We start from the raw sequence: 19,856 nt of genomic DNA, 5'->3' as shown, positions 1-19,856 counted from the left end.
AGAGACTTGGAAAAACTATAATTTGATAGTCAATTCGATATTTGGGCATCTGATCTAAGATTCAATGATCAATCGGGAAAATCCAGGTAATTTAGATAAAAAACTGTCCCTAATAACACCACGTTGTACATATCTCATAAAGAAGGGACGAGCTACACGGCACTTGAAGAACTGTCAACACTGGGAAGTTACCCGACTTACATTTTAGAATTGGCTATGAGCCCTTAATACGAGTTGGCCAAGGATGATTATAGATTCTGCTTTGTGTGACTGGTACTATGCTATATGCATATTCACAGAATTATTTTTTCACCTAAATCTTGTTAACTAATTTATTTATCCGAGCAAAAAATATTGTTTTACTAATGTGGAATTTAATGTGGACTCGATCTACTAAATAGGCAAGGAAAATGTGGCAGCCGATAAGCTGTTGGACACTGGTCACATATTCCAAAGGCTTGTCACATACAGATATTGTTTTTCTGACATTTTGTGAAAGACTGGAAAATAGCCAGGTTATAATTAGTCATCTAAAATGCTCAACAATAGCTGGAGACTATGAAAATACTTTACTTATTCTGGTATCTTTGGTTTACAATTATTTTTGCAGTAATAGCCAAGTAGGCATTAAAAAAGCAGGTTTTCTACCAAGACTTTGCAAGAGCAATGCAATATACTTTATTACAGACATACTCATTATGTATGGTGGTCATAGTCTATGCCAGATGTACATATGTGGCTCTGTTCATATCACGCAAGACCCCTAAGTAAATTTTAGGAGAAACTCCTGATGTATGTCACCACCAGAAGCTTTCATAGTGGTTTAGAAATGAAGTGTTACTGGAGCCTATGGTTGGGTGACGTGCAGTTTATTGCTAAGGATATTGGAGCAGAATTTGCATTAAAATTTGCAACAAAATGCTTAAAATCCACATGAGCATTTATTTCGGCCCCTTTTTAATACATGGAAAGTGACATGTCAATTCCGGGTGCATTCTTGTGCTAAAAATGTGTTAACTATCCAGTTGAAATGGGAGCTGAAAAATACCCTATAGAAAAAAAGCAGTAAAAAATTGCACCAATAATTCATTTCTTTACATGTTTTTTTTTAACATCTATAACAAACATGCACAGAAAAAGATAGGTGGTGTTAACATCTATGTGTGGGCTAACTCCATACACATTAGATTGATTTCCAATTTCTCTGAATCCCGCAGACTGGGCCAACTTTCTTACATGGGCCAGAACATTAGAAACCAAAGTGGAAAATGAATATATAAACCAGAAAATGAGGTTCCTTCCTCTTTTAGGACACAGTGGTGCCCAAGAATATGCCAGCCTTTGTTTCAGTTGTTTTTTGCAGCTCCTAAGGCCCCTTTGACACATCAGTTTTTTGCCATCAGTCACAATCCGTTTTCTCGACGGATCCGTCTCAGAATGTGGCTAAACTGATGTGACGGATCCGTTTTTGGATGGATCCGACTAGCTGGGGGCTAAATAATAAATTTCACATGCTCAGTTAAAAAACACGTAATTTGACGGATTACGATGGATCCTGCGCCCATAGGCTTCCATTCTACCAAACGGCGGATGGCAACGGATCCGTTGAGGTCCGTTTTTTTTACGTACACAAAAAACGTTACAGTGGACGTCATCTCTGTCAGATGGACAAACATTTTTCGACGGATCCATCGAACGACAGATGAAATGTGAGGCCATCCATCGTAATCCGTCGCTAATACAAATCGATGAGAAAAAAACAGATCCAGCGGCAGCAGTCGCCGGATCCATTTTTTTCAAAATTCGAAGGCTTGTGACTGACGGCAAAAAACTGATGTGTGAAAGGGGCATAAGATAGGTGTGGTGGGCACAGGACCCTTTAGCCCCCATACAGAGATGCTTTAAGGACAGGCTGTATGATTAACTATTAACTACTCCCAATAATATCAGATAATTAAACACACAAGTAAGCACTACTCCTGGAGGAGGGCATCTTAATTTGTCAATAGATAGCACTTTCCTTGCTGATTTATAGCATAGGTCTGCTTACAAGTGTGAAGAATAAGACAGTGAAAAAGGACTCTTAATCTTAAGTTGTCTCTTGGAAGTGGCCAACCAAAGATGGAGTAGGGTCAAGAAAGGGCAAAAACAGTCAGTTAAGGGTGAAGTCCCAAACACCAAAGCCATGCCAGCCTTCATTGCCAATCATGTGGTGGTGGTCTAAAATATGCTAATTTATTGGTGACAATTCTCTTTTTTTATGGTTTAAGGCAGTTAAGGACAAGTGGCTTACTTAAAACCTTTTCATTTCAAAGGAGATTAGGGACATACTGGATTGTGGGATGGGGTAGGGGTCATGTAATGGATTTATTTGAAGAATAAGCTACCTAAAGACTTAAAATAAGAAAAAATTGTACCTTAATATATTTTAGATTTTTTTTTTAGTATTTTATGTGTGCTTTGTTTCAAAAAAAAAAAAAAAAAGACATAAAAAAAAACATTAAGAGGCTGGGATCATTTCATCTGCACATATCAAGAGATAATTGCCAACAACCTAAATATATACGGCTCCCCGGTTTGTCCCATCTCACCAAATTAGAGCACATAATGAATCATTAGACGTGTAGTTTTATTGAATTAAGTCTCTGGCCTAGTTTCCCTGCATGTTTTAAGACTTTATTGTGTTTTCTCTAATTTGAGGTATCACGTGCTATTATATTTGCCGAGCCTGGATATGACAAACAGTTAAGACATCGTGCATAATTAGGAGTCTGTGCAATGAACCGCGCCACGCTGCACATGGTAACAACATAAATATTTGCATTATATATGCACTGGAACGTACAGAACGGTGTACGCCGCTTCTCTTCAATGTTATTTTTTGAGATTTGAAAATGATTAGATAAAATAAAAAAAAAAATACAACATTGGGATTCTTACCTCAATACTGAACATCTTTCTCTTCAATTTAAATGCCAGGTCCTTGGTGTCTGACACATCAGAAATCAAACTGTTAAGTCGAGGAATCTTGTGTACAAGAAATAAACCTTGAGAGAGAAAAGAAGAATCAGGGACAAAATTAGAGAAAAGAAAAAAACTCCTGTCTTCGAATGAATAAATTAGAGTCTTAAAAGGCAATCTTGGGATATTTGAACACATTCACTTGCTTTCCCTATTTAAACTGAAGCTTGCTACTGAGACCACTCAAGCAAGCTGGGTGATTATGCTCAAGTAATGAAGCAGAATAGATGGAGGAATCCTTGTGCAAGGCACACTAATTGCACTTTGGTACAGATGTACAGATGTAAAGAGGGATCTGAAGACTTGTCAAAGCTACGGCAGATTTGTGTGCGATTTTCTGCTTGTATTTACAGTAAGCAAATACGGCTATCGCCTTCCAAGCTCCCCACGGCTCTGTGGGGTGATCTTTATTTTATTAACTGCACCAGTAAGCAGCCAACACAACATGGATTTATGGGTTACTGATAACCAGTGAAGTCCTAATGAAGGCTATTTCATTTTACACCTTGCTGTTCAGCTTTTTTTGGGTGTGAGAAACAGTTATTTTTAGAAGGTAAATGGTTGGAGAGAAGCTTGAAGCCCCGTCCAGCTCTCCAGATCTGAATTTTTTTGGATTTTTTTTTTTGTATGGAAGAAAGTGCGTGTTTAATGTTCCATTCTTACATGCAGGGTTTGAAATGCCATAGGTAGGCTGCCAGGCTGGCATTCTGTCAGCGAAAATTTATGCTGATCCCTTCTGACAAGGACGCTGGATGGCTTTTTTGTGCTGCCGAAAATAATTTCTTAAACAACCCAGGGGTAATTTTCCACGGCTGATAACTACGAAGTGGCCACAGCAAATCATTGCCGTTTTGTTTTCAGGGAGGAAAAAAAACACAATAAAATGATCACTGGTAGATGTAAATTGTACATAGCAGGACTAATGGGATGAAGGAAAGAAAATGGGAGGCAGAAAAATATGTAAAAAGATACAAGTCTGTACAAAATAATGACAATGGGCCAGGTACAGAGCTGGGAGATTGTTGTCTTCTTTCATTGAGAAAAGAAAATCTAAACAGTTTATCGTCACTTTTTTGTATTTTCTTTAGCAGATTTAGGAAAAACTGATCTAATTTTGAGCCTGCAGCTAGAAGTGTAGAAGGGACCTGACTCTCTCCAAGGTTACCATGGGACTACAGTATTCGGACCCCTAATAATGGCAGTAATTTATGCAAACTGCGAGCACCACCCTGAATTACAACCGTTTGCCATTCATTTCTTTCATCACTCACGATGGACAAGAGTTAACCCTTTTGAAAAGCCTTTTTTTTTTTTTTTAATCAGAAAATTATCATTCAGAATTGCAACCATCAACACAAATTAATTTATAAAATACAGTAATCTCCAAAATATAGAAATTCTATAGGTGAATAAATGAGTCAGTGTATTTTTATTCTAGATTTTTAATCATTTTTTAGGACTATAAAATAGTGAAATTCCTGAAAAAAAACCTAAATCAACCTCTACTTCCTCGTCAGACAGTACATGCTTGGTAGAATTAAACAATATGGTAGCCTATTAAAACCATAAAGAAGTCATGAAGTCGTCACCCAGCTTTTTCACCCTCCTGAAGGGCAAGTCTGCTTGTTACATTAAGCTTGTTGCATAGGATTTATAATACTTACAGTAAGAGAGAAAATAATTTATTTCTCATAACTCAGGCCACTGCTGCTGCAGAACCTCTTTTAGAAATAAAACAAGAAGTGACTAAGGCTATATGCATCCAAATTTGCATGTTCTGGCAGGAAAACTGTGGCACACGTTTTGGCCGCTTTTTTTTTATTAATTTTTTTATGCGTTTTTCATTGCTTTCAATGGAGAAAATGCAGGAAAAATGCAGAAAGAATTGACATGCTCCAGAATTCTCATAGACTTTCCTGGCATCAGAATATCAGTGCAGATTTCAGAAAATATGCAAGAAAAAACACACTGTGTGTACAAAGCCTAAGACCCGTTTCACACGTCAGTGAAAAACACCGACGTTCTTCACTGACGTGTAAAACACGCACATGTCCCTCCGTGTTCCGTAATTCACGGCACACGTGGGTTGTCCATGTGCAATCCGTGATTGCATATGGACATTACTCACCTGCCTACACTGCTGCTGTCCATTGTGCTGAAGTCTCTGGCTCTGCAGCGTCCGCCCACCGCTCTCTGCAGCTACTTCCTGGTCGGCTATTCCTGCTCTCATGAATATTCATGAGCCCGGCAGGAGCTGCCGAGAGCGGAGGCTGCACAGCGAATCGCAGGTAAGATAAGTTGAAAATATTTAATATTTAATATGTCCGTGATTTTCTGGTGCGTGTTTCACGGATCTCACACAGATCGACCCATAGTGTGGTCCGTGGGTCATCAGTGATGCCATAAAAAAAACTGACTTGTCTCCGTGCAGAATCACGGCCACGGGTGTACGCTGCACGGGGACACGTTCAGTGAAAAATCACCGATGTGTGAGCAGACCCATTCATTATAATGGGTCTGCGTATGTCAGTGATTCTGGTACGTATATAAAAAAAAAGCACATACGTACCAGAATCACTGACGTGTGAAGGGGGCCTAAAAGGAACCAAAATCGTGACGTTCAGCAGGGGAGGTGCATATTACAGCCTCAACCACAGTGCTTGCTCCATATACAGCCAAAGTGCCCTCCTCCCAAAAAGTGTAACACGCTAAGACCTCCCTGTGAAAGCCACAGTGCCCCTATAGTATGAGCCATAAAGGTTCCATTTAATATTACCAAAAATCTTTCCTCGCAAATACAAAAGGACAAAGGATTATTCTAGTAGTCAGGTTGTCTACAATAGAAGTTATGAAAAATAGAAATGAACTGCTCCAATCTATTTGACGACAGAAGCCAAGATTGATTTATAATAGTTTTTGAAGAGTGTTGCAAACATGACAGAAAATATTTTACTAAATTTTGGCCACTCAGATCCCCAGATTTACATTTAAAGTAAGGCTTTGTTCACATTTGGCTCATCATCCATTGTAACACGAGTACCACCATTGATAGATGGATGAATCGAGCTCCTATAGTGTCCAGTGGAGGTTCATCATGTTCATCCTGTTTTAATGACAAATAGGGCTGCCAACAGCGGTCTTCTACCTACCTAGACAGCGTTTTAGATAAAGGCACCAAAGCAAATGTGAACAGTACCTAAATTTGGCAATATACAATAATTAAATGATGGATTAGCCCAGCTTACTATCTAATGTATATGAGAGTCTCCCAAAGCTTCCCCAATGATGGATGTCAGGAGAGAGAAAGATTAGGCAGTTCAATTTTCACAGCTGTTAAAGTAATATACAGGTGAAACACATAACTCTATTGGGCCAAGCCTTTCCAGCAAGGCAGAAGGATGTTAATGGGGGCAGGCACCATCAATCAACTGGAATGGGGAGGGTTTGCTAACATTAGGGCACTGCCTTGCACCGCCCACACAATACTTGCAATCCAATTTGCATAAAGAATAAAACTTTACTTTTCTACCAATGATAAGTCGATCTATGACCTTACAGGTGTCTTAAAATGTCTTTAATGAGTAACCGTCATTTTTGTTTTTCATAAATCAATAGTACACATGAAAATAAGCAACTATGTAATATAGCTATTCAGAAAAATACGCTTCTTTATCATCCTGGACCAATCGTTCAATCAAAGTGAACCTGTCAGGTGCAATCCTCATCCAAAACTACGAGCAGTTCTGGGTGCATATTACTAATCCCTGCCTAACCGTCCCTGTATACACTAGCATAGATAAAGGGATCTATAGAACAAGTATTTCTAAAGATATTTTATCATATGCTAATGAGCGTGGGGACTAGTCACAAGGGCATTAGTTTTTATACTCATTCCACCCTCTAAGCATGGTAGCACGCCCACAGGGGCGTGCTAACATGTTATTCAATGCAGCATCACCAGCGGTGCCGCACTTACCTGTGTTCGCTGATCAGAAGTCCTGGCACTTACAGTCACTAGACCTCTCTTCCCGGCACTAGACCTCTCTGAAGCCGGGACGTGTACTCCCGGCTTCATACTGTGCATGACTGGAAGGACCGGGCATTCAGATCAGCGGTTACAGCGAACACAGGTACGTGCATCACCGGTGGTGATGCTGCATTGTATAGCATGTTAGCACGCCCCTGTGGGTTCCCTTTATTTCAGGGGTAAAATCGGTGTTGATTGAATACAACTTTTAGCAAAAATTAAGAATTTTGAGAATGAATAACCAGTCCAGGAGGAGAAAGAAGCAGGTTTCCCCTCATAAGATATATTACAACGATGCTTATTTTCATGTATACTATTGATTTATGAAAGAAATTAAAATAAAACCATTGCTCCTCCTTAAAAAGGTGCTCCACTACAAAGCAAAGTGGCCATCTAATATATAAAGCTGAATGTGTGTATGTGTGTGTATGTATGTATGTGTGTATGTCCGGGATTGGCATCTGCACCGTCACAGCTACAGCCACAAAATTTTGCACACTCACACTTCTGGACCCCAAGAGCATCATAGGCTATGTTTTGAGGGGAAATTTTAACCCCGCTCTTTACAGTTAATCACCAAATAACCTGCCTCCATTAAAGCGAATGGAGCTGGGAGCCACAGTGCAGCCAGAACTTCAGAAGAATGCGCAGCCACGCCCTTATATGGAATGTTGGCGTGTCACAATGCAGCCAGGGAAAGAGACAGACACAGACAGGAAAAGAGGCAGACACAGACAGGGTAAGAAACAGACATAGAAAGGGTAAGAGACAAACACAAAGAGACAGACACAGACAAAGAGACAGACTGACAGGGAAAGAGACAGACAGGGAAAGCGAGGGAAAGAGAGAGACAGTTTAAGAGACAGACACAGACAGGTAAAGAGACATACACAGACAAAGAGACAGACAAAGGGAAACAGACAGACAGGGAAAGAAAGGAAAGAGACAGACAGGGTAAGAGACAAAGACAGGTAAAGAGACAGACACAGACAAAGAGACAGACACAGGGAAAGAGAAAGAGGGAAAGAGACAGACCGGGAAAGAGACAGACAAGGAAAGAGAGGAAAAGAGACAGACAGGGAAAGTGACAGAGATAGATAGACAGGGAAAGAGATTGAGACAGACTGAGAAAGAGACAGAGACAGTCAGAGACAGACAGGGAAAGAGACAGACAGACAAAGAGATAGAGAGAGAGACAGAGAGATATATACAGAGGGGGAGACAGACATTTATATCTATTTGTTTTGTGGTTTTTGTGTGCAGAATACATTTTTGTTAATACATTCTATTTTGTTAACAGCAGTTATTAACCCGGGCGAAGCCGGGTAGTACAGCTAGTATTGATATAAAGCTGTAACAGAAGGCTTTTTCTAAATACTTTCTGTTGTCAATTCTGCCTGTGAGCGGCGCTATCTCTGTCCTTTCAGCCCCATCACGTGACCCAGGCTGCAGTGACTCTGATGTCTGGTGATGTCATGTCAACTTCCGGAATTGGATGTTGACCTGGCATGACCAAGGCGGGACCCAGCTGTGGATGGAGTTTCACTGCACATCATAGCCCACCAGTGCTTGAGGCACTTCGGTTAAGGAGAGAATGCACGAGATGATTGGCTGTAACGAGTGGTGAAACTCCGCCCATAGCCCAGTCACTCAGTGATTCCGGGTCAACTTCCAATTCCAGAAGATGACATGACATCACCAGACATCAGAGGTCACTGCAGCCTGGGCTACATGATGGGAGGACAGAGATAGCGCCATTCACAGGCAGAATTGAGAACAGAAGGTATTTAGAAAAATACTTCTGTCACAGCTGTACATCGGTGTGGCCAATATGCTTTGTAGTAAACCACCCCTTTAAACTTGTTACCCAAAGCTGAAAGGTCGCAGGTAAGATGTCACACAGTCAGATCTTACCAGCGATGCAGGAACAATACAGTTCGCAGTAGCGACCTGTATAACGATCTCAGCAGTCAGTGACCCTGTCACACAGTGACAAACAGCGATGTGTCCTACCCAGCAGGACATCGCCTTTAAAGAAAATGGCCTGGACCATTCTGCAACGACTAGAGGTCTCACAGCAGGGGCCTGATCGCTGGTAGGTGTCACACATAAGGAAATCGCTAACGGGATCACTACTGCGTCACGGAAACCTTGACTCAGCTGCGATCTTGCTAGCGATCTCGTTATGTGTGACGGTACCTTTAGTGAGGGAGAAAATCAGATAAAAAACTTGTTTGTAAGTGGGAAATGCAACTGTAAAAAGGCTGAAGTAAAACAACTGTATTGTATGTTAACAATATATCAAGATATATAGCTCTAAGGGGTACTTCACACACAGCGAGATCGCTACTGAGATCGCTGTTGAGTCACGGTTTTTGTGACGCAGCAGTGACCTCATTAGCGATCTCGCTGTGTGTGACACTAAGCAGCTATCTGGCCACTGCTGTGAGATCGCTGCTCGTTACACACAGCCCTGGTTCATTTTTTTATTGTTGCTCTCCCGCTGATAAGCATACATCGGTGTGTGCGACAGCGAGAGAGCAACAATCTTGAATGTGCAGGGAGCAGGAGCCGCCGTCTGACAGCCTGCGGTAAGCTGTAACCAAGGTAAACATCGGGTAACCAAGGTGGTTACCCGATATTTACCTTCATTACCAGCGTCTGCAGCTCTCACACTGCCAGTGCCGGCTCCCTGCACACGTAGCCGGAGGACACATCGGGTAAATAAGCAAAGGTTTGCTTATTAACCCAATGTGTGCTGTGGCTACGAGTGCAGGGAGCCAGCGCTAAGCGGTGTGCGCTGGTAACTAAGGTAAACATCGGGTTTACCCGATGTTTACCTTAGTTACCAGTGTCCGCAGCTTCCAGACGCCGGCTCCCTGCAAGCGCAGCGTCACTTCCACGTCACTGCTGGCTGGGGGCTGGTCACTGGTGAGATCTGCCTGTTTGACAGCTCACCAGCGACCATGTAGAGACGCAGCAGCGATCCTGACCAGTTCAGATCGCTGGTGGGATCGCTGCTGCGTCGCTAAAGTGTGACGGTACCCTAAGTTTACACCTACATTGGATATGCAGGAAGGTAATACAGTGAATACATTATCTTTGAATCCCCATCTTTATCCCCTTTGCATTTTCTTTTACACATCAACTATACTGAGGATGCCAGATCTAGAAATTGGCAACTTGTCAAATTTCTGCAGCTTCCACAACACATAATATAAAGGAGTCCCTGGTAGACATATTGTATTTTTGTTTGGGGAAGGAAATCTCTATAGACCACTGAAATAACAAATAAAAACATTCTGGAAAGCGGCCACATGTCTGTCACAGGAGAAACAGTATTAATTCATTTTACATGGGAAGCACAAAATGTTGAAATATTAAAGAAGACAGTGCAAGCTTATTACAGATCATTACATAAGACAATGTGGCTCATACATAGAATAAATAAAAATTATTACAATAATTGGATGTAAATTTAACTCCTTCAGCCCTCAGACATTTTGCCTTAATTGGTTTTCGAACAAAGTTAATTTTAATCAATATATCTATGAATAATAATATACTCCACATTGGGATGTGTTTAAAAGAATCGTTCCAGTGCTAAGAAAATCTTATATATGTGTCCCTGCTATGTACTGTGTAATGGCTGTGTCTGACAATACAGAGACATGATCTGATCATACCACATTTCCTGGACCAGGGAGGAAGAAAAAGCATACAGTAGTGATGGGTGAACTTGCAGATATCCGGGATTAGCGGGACTAACCAGATTTAAAAGAAAAATCGGTTGTGGCCCAGAATTGATCCCAGATACCTGACCATAAGCCAGTCCCCATATAAGTCTATGGGGACCAGAATCCGGCGCTTAAAAATGGTGGTAGAAGAGATAGGGGGATTAAAGCAAGCATGCTATACTTACCGAATGTTATGGTGGGAACGATTGGAGTAAAAATAATAATCATCCAATTGTCACCCGAAGTCCTCTGGGCAGATGACAAGGTCACTAAGGACAGGCAAATCTAAACAGCAACTAAGAGAGATAACTTAAAGAAGGAATCGGTGGTGTTAACTTCGCACAACCGTATGTAAATTGTGCCCTATTACAGCACATGGTAAGGTCCTGTGTGTAGGAACACATCAGACCAGGAAGGTAACCCAGTTAAAGTCATGGGGAAACCTAATGGATAGACACTAAACCGGTCATGTGCATAGAGGCACGAAAGGAAGGATAGCTCAGTTAGCGTCACAGGTATAAGCACGCACACACACACACACACACACACACACACACACACAAAAGTTCGCCACTGGCTCTGCAGACTACAGGTGACGTGCGTAGAGGGCACGTCAGACTGAAGAGGTAACCCAGTTAGTGTCACTGAGTACCCGAGGACTGGTAGGACAGGAGGTGACCCTAATAAAGAGTATATTGTGGCATCCGGCACTGACGCCTTGGCCCTGCCTGTCACAGTCCTATGCATACATACACCTGCCACAGACTCTGCAGGAAAGATGGTGCTAGAGCCAAAACACATGCAGCACAGTCAGCTAACTGAGCTGCTGTCACATATAATGACGCTCGCGCACTTTTGTAGCCTCCACCCTGCCTCAAGCCGAATGCCATGTGGTAATGGCGCCGGTTGCGGCCATACAGCGACCGCAGTGTCACTGCTGAGGTCATGCCGACCAATCAGCGCCCGCCACGTCACCGCTGACGTCACGTGCATGCGTGGTAGCGGGAATCCTGCACACTTAGTGCCTAGAGAGGCAGCGGCAGCCTGCTCATGCGCGTTAGGGCTGAATGAGCACTTAGGCTAAGACCGGTGTAAAACCCTAGCCACCTAGTGCTTCTCAGCCAAACGCCTAGAGCGACAGACGGGTGGCGCTGCGGAGTCGGCCGGTCTAACTTCGGGAGATGAAGATGAGACCGGGTCGGTTCGAGGCTCAAGGGAACCCCGAACCGTAACACCGAGTCTGCGGCGCGGCAGGATCTGCTTTCAGGCCGCTCAGTCTTTTTCTGGGGCCACTCATTTACCATCATGCTTATTCACTGCTTCCCCGCCCCTGAAAGTCCTGACATCTGTGATTAGTTGTAGTCAGACGCACCCCCAGCCTGTATGATAGCGTCTGACTGCAACCAATCACAGACGCTGTCTGAGGGTCTATATCATGGAAAACAGTAAATAAATAAATTGGCGTAGGGTCCCCCCATATTATGATATCCAGGACATACAAAGCAGATGGCTACAGGCTGCAGCCCCCAGCTGTGCGCTTATCTTGGCTGGGTATCAAAATAAGAAGACTAGCAGGCGGTTTATTTTTTAATTATTTAAATAAATAATTTTAAAAACAATGTGTGGTCCCTTTCAATTTTGATACTCAGCCATGATAAATCCAACAGCTGGGAGCTGGTATTGTCAGGCTGGGGAGACCCATGCTTATTTGGAGCCCCAGTCTAAAAATAGCAGCCTGCAGCTGCGCAGGATTGTCTCATCCATTAGATGTGACAATCCCGTCACTTTACCTAGCTCTTCCTGATTGCCCTGGTGCAGTAGCAATCGTGGTAATAAGGGGTTAGTAACAGCTCACAGCTGCCACTAAGCTCTAGATTAGTAATGGGAGGCATCTACGAGACCCACCCCATTACTAATCTGTAAGTGAAAAGAAATAAAACACAAATTAAAAAATCCTTTATTTGACATAAAATACAAAAAAAAACCCCTTTCACCAATTTATTAACTCCCAAAAACACCCATGTCTGACGTAATCCCCACGAAGTCCCATGGCTAGTGTTGAGCCAACCCCCTAGTGTTCGAGTTCGGTTCGTCGAACGGCAGGTTAGTTTGGCGAACGTTCGGCGAACACCTTCGAACCCCATTGAAAACAATGGCAAACAAACACAAACACATACAAAAACATTATACATATACACATACAGTTAATAAACATATATACTTACAGGTCCTGCACTCTGTCTCCCACCGCTTTTCCTTCCGATCATCGCTGCGCCCTCCCGGTAACCAGCACTGATGATAGGACCTTCTGTGACGTCGTCATAGCAGGTGACCAGTCACGTGTCTATTGTCTCATTGGCTACAGACTGGTCACATGGCTAGACGTCATGTTAGGCCCTGTCAGTGCATCTCTCCGGTACGCGGTGCTCGTTTGAGCATCTCCGTGTACCGGCGAGATGCTTGGGCACATGCTTAGCTCCTCGCTCCTGCATGTCGGCGCTCTTTACAGAGTCAGCCACATGCAGGGACTGGATGAAACAGCCGGTAAATAGCGGCACCGGGAATCAGGTGACTGGAGATCACTGTTGCTATAGTAACCCGCCTGTCAGATTACTATAGCAACAGTGGCAGCGGTGACGTCACCGCTTACAACCCGCAGCCTCTGCCTACTCACTGAGTGATTAGACTGCACGGCAGCAGCAGCGTCTTCCTCCCATGCAGTGCTGTCTGATGTAGCAGAGCTGCATGGGTTGAAGGAGAAAGAAGACAGAAGACCAGGATCGTGGAGGGGTGAGAGGGAGTAATAAACATGGAGTCTCTAAGTGTGTCTGTGTATTTATTTCTATTAAAGTATTTTTTCTCTGTGTGGTGTCTTTTTTTAACCCTTTATTGGAGATTCTTAATGGCCGGGTCAAACTTGCCTGACATTAAGAATCTCTGGCTTAATACTAGCTAGTAAAACAAAGCTAGTATTAACCCATTATTACCCAGCGAGCCACCTTTCACCAGGGCAGCTGGAAGAGTTGGATACAGCGCCAGATGATGGCGCTTCTATGAAAGCGCCGTTTTCTGGGGGCGGCTGCGGACTGCAATTCGCAGCAGAGTGGCCCAGAAATTTTCGGGCCAACCTGTTCTGCGGATTCCAATCCCCAGCTGCCTAGTTGTACCTGGCTGGACACAAAAATGGGGCGAAGCACATGTCGTTTTTTTTTTTTTTTTTTTAATTATTTCATGAAATAATATAAAAAAGGGCTTCCCTATATTTTTAGTTCCCAGCCGGGTACAAATAGGCAGCTGGGGGTTGGGGACAGCCGTACCTGGCTGCTGTACCTGACTAGAATACAAAAATATGGCGAAGCCCACGTCATTTTTTTGGTGGGCAGAAAACTCCTGAAATCAGTCCTGGATGGAGTATGCTGAGCATTGTAGTTCTGCAGCTGCTGTCTGCTCTCCTGCATACACTAGTGGATGAAGTATGCTGAGCCTTGCAGTTCTGCTCCCCCTGCCTCTCCTTCCAGCATACAGTCCTGCATGGAGGATGCTGAGCCTTGTAGTTCTGCAGCTGCTCTCTGTTCTCCTTTATACAGACAGACAGCAGCTGCAGAACTACAAGGCTCAGCATACTCCATCCAGGACTGTATGCCGGAGTTTTTTGCCCCCCCAAAAAAATTACGTGGGCTTCGCCATGCTTTTGTATGCTAGCCAGGTACAGCAGGCAGCTACTGGCTGCCCCAACCCCCAGCTGCCTATTTGTACCCGGCTGGGAACCAAAAATTTAGGGAAGCCCTTTTTTTTATTATTTCAAGAATTTCATGAAATAATTAAAAAAAACAAATGATGCAGGCTTCGCCCAATTTTTGTGTCCAGCCAGGTACATCTAGGCAGCTGGGGATTGGAATCTGCAGCACAGGGTGCCCAAGCTTTCTGGGCACCTCTGCTGCGAATTGCAGTCCGCAGCCACCCCAGAAAATGGCGCTTTCATAAAAGCGCCATCTTCTGACGCTGTATTCAACTCTTCCAGCTGCCCTGGTGACGGGTGGCTCACTGGGTAATAAAGGGGTTAGGGCTAGCTGTATATTATCAACTGGCCCTAAGCCCGAAATTCATGGTATCACGCCAATATTAGACATGGCCACCATGAATTTCTAGTATAGATAAAAAAAAACACAAACACAAATATTTTTATTAGAAATAAAACACAACACAACACAATTAGTGACTCCCATCTTTATTGAAATAAACAACCCCCCTCCGCAGTAATCTTGGGTCAAGGGTCCCGCGCTGTCCAATCCGGATCCAATATCATCTGATCGGTTTGCTGGAAGGCAAAGCGATCAGATGATGGGTCAGGTTCAAGGGCCTGAATCACATGACACAGCATCTGATTGTATATACGGCTTTTATACAATAAGCTGATGCATCAGTGCAACCCCCCCGCAAAAACTACACACTTCTATGCAGACTCCTGTCCGAAAGCATGCTGATAGTTTAGCCGGCTAGGCGGTAAAAAGCCAGCCTCACCGCTCGACTTATAGTGTCAGCTGATTCCGTCATGTGACCGCATCAGCTGATCATCGCCAGGTCTGAGAGAGAGAAAAGAGAGAGAAAAGAAAGAGAAGAGAGAGAAAAGAGAAGAGAGAGAAGGGAGAGAGTGAAGAGAGGAGAGAGAGAAGAGGAGAGAAGAGAGGGGAGAGAGAAGAGGAGAGAAGAGAGGGGAGAGAGAGAGAAGAGAGGGAAGAGAGAGGAGAGAGGCGAGAGAAGAGAGAGGGAGAGAGAAGAGAGAGAAGAGAGAGAAGAGAGAGAAGAGAGAGAAGAGAGAGAAGAGGAGAGAAGAGAGAGAGGAGAGAAGAGAGAGAGGAGAGAGAGAGGAGAGAGCAATGCAGCCTCATTCCGTGAACTGCTTTGATTTTAGAGGTGTGTTCCGCGGCTCACAGCTGATGTCCGGCTCCTCCCCTCAGTGCATAATTAAATTAAATGATAATAGTTTCAAATTAAAAATAAATTAAATTAAATTCTTTACCGGGACGGCCGGGACTCGAACTCGTGAACTAATTCTTATGAATACTCTAATGAAAAGCATAGGAAGATTTGGTAATCTTGACCTCTGTATTGCAGGAGAGAATCCAGAAGTGGATTATTCAGCTACAAAGAGGAGAGAGAGGGGAAAAAGAGAGAAAAAGAGAAAAAGCGAGAAAAAGAGAGAAAAAGAGAGAGAAAAAGAGCGAAAAAGAGAGAGAGAAAAAGAGAGAGAAAAAGAGAGAGAGAAAAAGAGATAAAGAGAGGGAGAGAGGGAGAAAGAGAAAAACAGTGAAAGAGAGAAAAAGTGTGAAAAGGAGAGAACAAGAGAGAGAAAAAGAGAGAAAGAGAGAGAGAGGAAAGAGAAAGAAGAGAGAGAAGAAAGAGAGGAGAGAGCAATGCAGCCTCATTCCGTGAACTGCTCTGATTTTAGAGGTGTGTCCCACGGCTCACAGCTGATGTCCGACTCCTCCCCTCAGTGCATAATTAAATTAAATTATAATTATAAATAAATAATAATCATAATTTAAAATTAAAAATAAATTAAATTAAGTTATTTACCGGGACGGACGGGACTCGAACTCGTGAACTAATTCTCCTTAGGCGGCAGCTCTACCCATTGAGCCACTGCCTCTAATGAAAAGCATAGGAAGATTTGGTAATCTTGACCTCTGTATTGCAGTAGAGATATATCACATGCAGGCACTAACCTGAGTTAAGTCTCCGGTGACAGCGCATCTCACTTCAGTTGCTGCATGGAGCTTTATTCCAAATATAGGATTTGTCATTGTGTGTTTATTTATTTTCACTTACAGGTTATCCATGGAAGGTATCTCGGGGAGACGCCTGCCATGATTAACCTAACCTTATTTCCCCGATTGCCACCGCACCAGGGCAATTCGGGATGAGCGATAGAGTCCCGGGACTGTCGCTTCTAATGGATGCGGCAATTCCGGGCGGCTGCTGGCTGATGTTGTTAGGGTGGTGGGTTCCCCATAACGTTGCGCTCCCCATCCTGACAATACCAGCCTCCAGCCGTGTGGCTTTATCTTGGCTGGTATCAAAATTGGGGGGAACCGCAGGGTTTTTTTTTTTAATTATTTATTTTACTGTATGATATGGACCCGCCCGCCGGCGGCTGTGATTGGTTGCAGTGAGACAGCTGTCACTCAGCGTGGGGGCGTGTCTGACTGCAACCAATCATGGGCACTATTGGGTGGGGAAAGCAGGGAATACCAGATTGAATAATGAGTGGCAGCCATTTTCAAAAGAGGAAAAGCCCCAGGAGCTTTGTGACAGCCGTGCAGCGCTGCGCCCATGATCAGTGAGTAGGAAAGAGAGAGGGATTGTGCTGGGGACGCAAGATGCATGCAAATACACAACGTGAGCACATAGCCGTACTGTGAAAAGCCACGCTTTTGGTGATCGAACCGTTATCGAACGGTAACTCGAATGGCCGAACTTGAAGCAAATCGTTCGAGTTCGTCGAACACCGCCCAAAATCACTCGAATTTGAAATTGGCAAACGGTTTGAATCGAACATCACTCATCCCTACCCATGACGATTCCAGCTCTGCTACATCTGAAGGCATCACGCACGGCCATTGAACAATGGCCGCCCGCTGTGAGCTTCAGGCAGAGACTGAGCCATGTGATAATCAGTGATGTCACTTAAGTTATTTGTGGTCACAGATAGAGGTTCCCACGGTCCTTCACCTGCGATCACAGGTAACCTGACCTTACGTGACCTCAACTCAGGTGAGCTCATAAAAGACCTGCATGTCCTGGAAGAAAACTGCTGTTTTTTTGCCAAGAGATGCAGATTTGGTGCTGAAATTTGTACACCACATTCTTGCACCCAATGTACACCTCCTGGCAAAAATCGCATCAGTACTGCATCATATTGCATGCAGTTTTGATGCATTTTTCGCCAGGAGGTGAAGTTTGGGTGCATGCATGTATATAGTGTAAAAATTTAATCACCAACTTTGCATCTCGTGGCCAAAAAATGCAATAAAACGGTTTTGATGCCGATTCAGTGTGGTTTTCTGCCAGGAGGTGCAAATTTGGTGCTGAAATGTTTGTACCAGATTTCAGCACCAAATTTGCACCTCCTGGCAAAAAATCGCATCACTATCGTATCATACAGCATTCAGGTGTGAAAACCCTTTTTTTGGGGGGGGGGGGTTTGTCAGGAGGTGTAGATTGGGTGCATTTATTTGAAATTTCAACACTATATCTTTATCTCTTGGCAAAAAAATATGGTTTCTGCCAGGAGATGCAGGTCTGTTAACTCCATGACCTCATATGAGGTGAGTTCACTGACGTTACTGAGGTCAGGTTACCTGTGATCAAAGGGACCTCATGGGGATTTTTTTAAACACAAAATTTTATTGCAGTTTTCAGAATCATTACAATATATCTAACATTTGAACAAGAATAAATTCACCTTACCAATTTACCCACCCTTGTCTTAACCCACCCTCTTTTATTCCCACTTTATCCCCCCCAACATTTTTAATACGCTGAACACCAGGTATAAGTCGCAAAAGAACACACATCTCCTCTATATTCTGATTCCCGTTTGAAGCCCTATTTCTCTGAAACCCTCGTCTCGCCCTACTGTCGTGTCTCTACTGCGTGTGTATTTTCAGCTTTCCCAATGTGCCTTGCAAGTCTCCCAGTAGATACCATTCCGTATTAGTGAAAGGAGATACCACTTTCCGTATTTCTGCAACTCCATACTGTTGTACTATAAATCTCTTCCATTTTTTAAAAAAGTTTCCCGTTAGTTCGTCCTTATTTCTTTCGGCTTCCAACTGTTCAATATTGAGCAGCTTTTTAATCTGATTGACCACCTCTTCCTCTGATGGAACAGATTCCTCGAGCCATCTGCGTAGTAGGGCCTTTTTCCCTATCATAGCAATATTATGGAAGAGTCTTGGAATCGTGGTCCCCCGGGTATCTCCTCCTCCTTCCTTTTCTTTAGTCCTGTGGTGGAAAATCCATAACAATGGGTCTAGTTCCACTTCCACTTCCCATACTTTTTCTATAAGTGTCTTCATTTTTCCCCAAAATTTCTGACTTTCTGAGCACTGCCAAATCCCGTGGTATAAGTCCGTTTTCGGCTGTTTACATTTGGGGCAAAGTTCTATTTTATTCATCGTCTGCTTGGTGGGGATGTTAAAACCATAAATTGCTCTGTGCATTAATCTAAACTGTGTGTCCCTCCAGCCCTCATTAATCACCTCCTTCCTCATCCTCATCCATCCCTGCCGTATCTTTTCCCCTGCCTCTGTATCTTTTAGTTGTCGTGCCCACGCTCCCCAGACCTGGTCAGAGTGCAGTGGTACCAGTGCTGTTCTCAGATCTTTGTACAGGGAGGAGATAGTAATCTCCTGTTTATCCTTCATTATAAATTGGTCCATTTCATTCATTACCTGTTCTTTTCTAACATCCCTCAATAGTCCCATTATTCCCTTTTCCACCTGTTTGTATTGTATGATTTGGAATGGAGAAAGCCCGTACCTGTTCACCAACTCCTCAAGGGTCAACCACCTATGTTCCGTTTCATGGAGCAGATCTTTCACCACACCGATCCCCTTATTTCTCCATTCTAGAAATAGTTTGTTTTCCCTCCCTGCTGGGAATTCCGGAAAATTCCAGATATTTAGGTATTTGGAGATTCGCCAGGACAGGTTAAACTTTTTCCTCACTGCTTTCCACGCCATTATCGTATCTCTACATACCAGGGAGTGCTTAATTTTCCTCGGAATATTGGCCAATGACGTGTGTAATATTGCCCCCAAGTCCCATGGTCTACAGTACTCACTTTCCAATTTTATGTTAGAATAGCTATTTGTCTTCCTCAGCCAGTCTATTATGTGCCTCATCAAGCATGCAAGGTTGTAGCCTCTCACATTTGGCATCTTGATTCCTCCCTTTTCCAGTGGTAGCATTCGTTTTTCCGCCCTAATTCTTGGTCTTTTTCTCTTCCATAGGAAGCTTGTAAATTCAGTCTATTTACATCCGCATGCTTTAATAATATAGGGATA

General features: G+C 43.3%; 1 protein-coding gene across 6 annotated transcripts in view; it reads right to left on the bottom strand.

Moving 5' to 3' along the window:
* The window catches only part of ELP4 (elongator acetyltransferase complex subunit 4), a 687,452-nt gene that overhangs the window by 271,062 nt on the left and 396,534 nt on the right, over positions 1-19,856 (bottom strand). For all 6 annotated transcript variants that reach the window (XM_075325557.1, XM_075325560.1, XM_075325558.1 and 3 more), the window contains exon 9: positions 2,941-3,047. In XM_075325557.1, coding sequence (XP_075181672.1) covers positions 2,941-3,047 — 107 coding nt within the window. The remainder of the gene's footprint in view (positions 1-2,940; positions 3,048-19,856) is intronic.

This window comes from Anomaloglossus baeobatrachus, chromosome 10 (assembly GCF_048569485.1).
Source record: "Anomaloglossus baeobatrachus isolate aAnoBae1 chromosome 10, aAnoBae1.hap1, whole genome shotgun sequence".
Classification (NCBI taxonomy): Eukaryota; Metazoa; Chordata; class Amphibia; order Anura; family Aromobatidae; genus Anomaloglossus; species Anomaloglossus baeobatrachus.
The sequence above is the reverse complement of the archived record's forward strand: the minus strand, read 5'-3'. Positions and strand labels throughout refer to the sequence as shown.